The sequence below is a fragment of the Priapulus caudatus genome, unplaced genomic scaffold (genome assembly GCF_000485595.1).
Source record: "Priapulus caudatus unplaced genomic scaffold, Priapulus_caudatus-5.0.1 Scaffold2682, whole genome shotgun sequence".
Taxonomy (NCBI): Eukaryota; Metazoa; Priapulida; class Priapulimorpha; order Priapulimorphida; family Priapulidae; genus Priapulus; species Priapulus caudatus.
The window spans coordinates 22,283-24,707 of NW_014579743.1; the positions used below are offsets into that span (position 1 = coordinate 22,283).

Below are 2,425 nucleotides of genomic sequence, written 5' to 3' on the forward strand. Positions count from 1 at the left end.
ACACTACGCACCCGCGCACACCTATCTCGCCGCCGGCGCACACACGCACCCGGCGACACTATCTCGTCGCGCGGCGCAACACGCACCCCGGCCGGCCACACTATTCTGTCGCGCCGCGCGCACACACGCCACCCCCGGCCGCACACTATCTCGCCGGCCGCGCGCTAACCACGCACACCTCCCGGCACACTATCTCGTCGCCGGCGCACACCCGTCCGAGCCGCGGGGGTCGTCGCCGGAGCCGCGGGGGTCGCCGTCCGAGCCGCGGGGGTCGTCGCCGGAGCCGCGGGGGTCGTCGCCGGAGCCGCGGGGTGGTCGGCGGGATGGTGGATCGCCACCACGGGCTGATCGCCGCCTCTCTCGCTGCCGCTCGGTCTCTGCGCCGGGCGTCGGGATGGCGGGGCCCGCTCGACGACGACCGAGCAAGGCCGGACCGCCGGGCGCTCGGACGCAGGGCGATGAGCGGCCGTCGCGGGGGTCGTCGTCGGCGTCCTGGTCGAGGCCGGCGCGTCAGCGGGACCGCGCAGGTACCCGACGGAGAGCGCCCGAAATGACGGGTTCTCTCCCCCGGATGTACGCTCCCAGCGGTCCCGCCGATAGTCGCCCCGCAGTTTGTGGGGGCGGTCGCGGAGATGCCTCGCCAGCCGGTGCTCCACGATCGCCGGGCAGGAAAACTTGCATCCGCCGACAGGGCATCGCACCACCGGCCCACGACGCGTGTGTAATTCCGCGTCGTGGGCACGTGCGTGCAGCGTGGGGCGGTCGCAGGCCACGCACCAGGCCCATCGACCTGACCCCACGGCCCCCGCCTGGAGTGGGGCACCTCCAAAGAGGCGCCGCTCCGGACGTCCGCCGGGCCCCCATCGGGCGGCGGCGGTGTCGGCATGCTCGGCCGGCGGCGCTCTCACGGCGGCCGGGAGCGCAGGAGCGGATGACCGCGCCGGCGGCGCTCTCGCGGCGGCCGGGAGCGCAGGAGCGGAGGACCGCGCCGGCGGCGTTGATGATGGCGGCGCCACTGCCGCCGCCGCGGTGGTCATCGCTCTCGCCCTTACCCGCTCCCGGCGGTAACGTGCCTTCAGAGCCTTCCGCCTCTTCCCTTCGGTGAGGCGGGCCTCCTCGGCAGCGCTCGCCGCGGCAGCCTCCCCCGCTGACCTTCCTTGGCGGCACTCCCGGCGACGGCGCCGCTGCCTCCCCTCCGTCTCCTCGCCTTCCGACGAGGCCGCCGTCCGTGCCCCCGGGTCGACCGTCACCTCTCCCTCGCTCGTGGTTCGCCGCGGCGGCGGTGACGGCGGCACCCCTCGGCGGCCGTCGGCGGGCGGCGGGGGACATGCGGCACCCTCCGGGGTGCCGGCGGCCATCTCGATGACGGCGTCATCGCCGGCCGTCACTCCCGGTGTGGGAGCGGCGGGCTCGTCTTCGGCCGGGAGTGCGGTAGGGGCAAGGAGACTTGCCAATCCCCCGCGCCTTGGTGCGGCGTCCGCCTCCTCCTCTCCCGCCGGGGCGCCACCCTCGGCGACCACCTTACTCGCCCACGCCAATACGGCGGGCGAGGGGTGACTTGTCTGCCGGGGGCTCGGTGAACATCCGTAGCCCGGCGTCCGAGGACGGGGGCTAGGGGCGGCCACTCCTTCTTCAGCTTCTTCCGTGCTGCTGCTCTCGCTACTACTGCTCCCGCTGCTGCTACTGTCGCCACTCGAGGACCACTCGTAGCCCTCCTCCAAGTCTTCCATCATTTCTCCCATCATTTTTACGCTCTTGTGCTTCAATCGCTTATCAATGTCTGTCTACGTTCTACGAGTTTGTCTCCCTACCTCTCCCCTTTTTATACGCTGAGCGAGCCACCACTGTTACCAGTCTGACGTCATCCCCCATTGTATGACGCCACACAGGCTTCGCACGCCCCAGCTTCATTCCCAGCTGTGAGATTCTCTTATGCCTCTCACTCTGCCCATCACAGCTCCATGCACAGTCTCTCTTTCGCGAGGGTAGACCTCTTCCGTTTTTGGCAGGTCCGAAAAGCACCCGCGTGACGTAGCAGCCTCCGAACTCATGCATCGCCCGCCGCCTCGGCCGGCCGCCATAGGCGACCGCCGTCGCCGACTTTCACGACGCTACCTGTCCCCCCCGGTAACCTCTAACGTTCTGTCCCCCTGCGTATGCGCGCTCAGGTCCCTGCGACGTATCGGCTCTCCGCGAATTACGTCGCCGCCGACGTCAGGCCGTTGCCGTATGGCCGACCGACGTCGCCGAACCTTTCAGGCTCGGCGCTAACCGGTCGCCCGGTATGACCTCTCTCCATTCCTGCGGTCACGCCGCTAGGTCTCCTGCGACGCGTATCCCGCCTCTCCCCCCGGACTTAACGCTCGCCGTCCGACCTCGCCCGGCGCCGTATGCTCGGACGCCCCGCCGCGCCGACCTTCAGCGG

The 2,425-nt window shown here is 70.7% G+C and overlaps 1 protein-coding gene across 1 annotated transcript; it reads right to left on the reverse strand.

Annotated features, from left to right (window-relative positions):
- Positions 1 to 164: 164 nt before the first annotated feature.
- On the reverse strand, positions 165 to 1,745 carry LOC106818946 (skin secretory protein xP2-like). Its single transcript, XM_014823613.1, has one exon. The coding sequence runs from the start codon at positions 1,743 to 1,745 to the stop codon at positions 165 to 167; it is 1,581 nt and encodes a 526-aa protein (XP_014679099.1).
- Positions 1,746 to 2,425: the final 680 nt, after the last annotated feature.

Excerpts from the sequence above, each read along its gene's own strand:
- LOC106818946 (XM_014823613.1), bottom strand. The coding sequence starts at position 1,745 with ATGATGGGAGAAATGATGGAAGACTTGGAGGAGGGCTACGAGTGGTCC.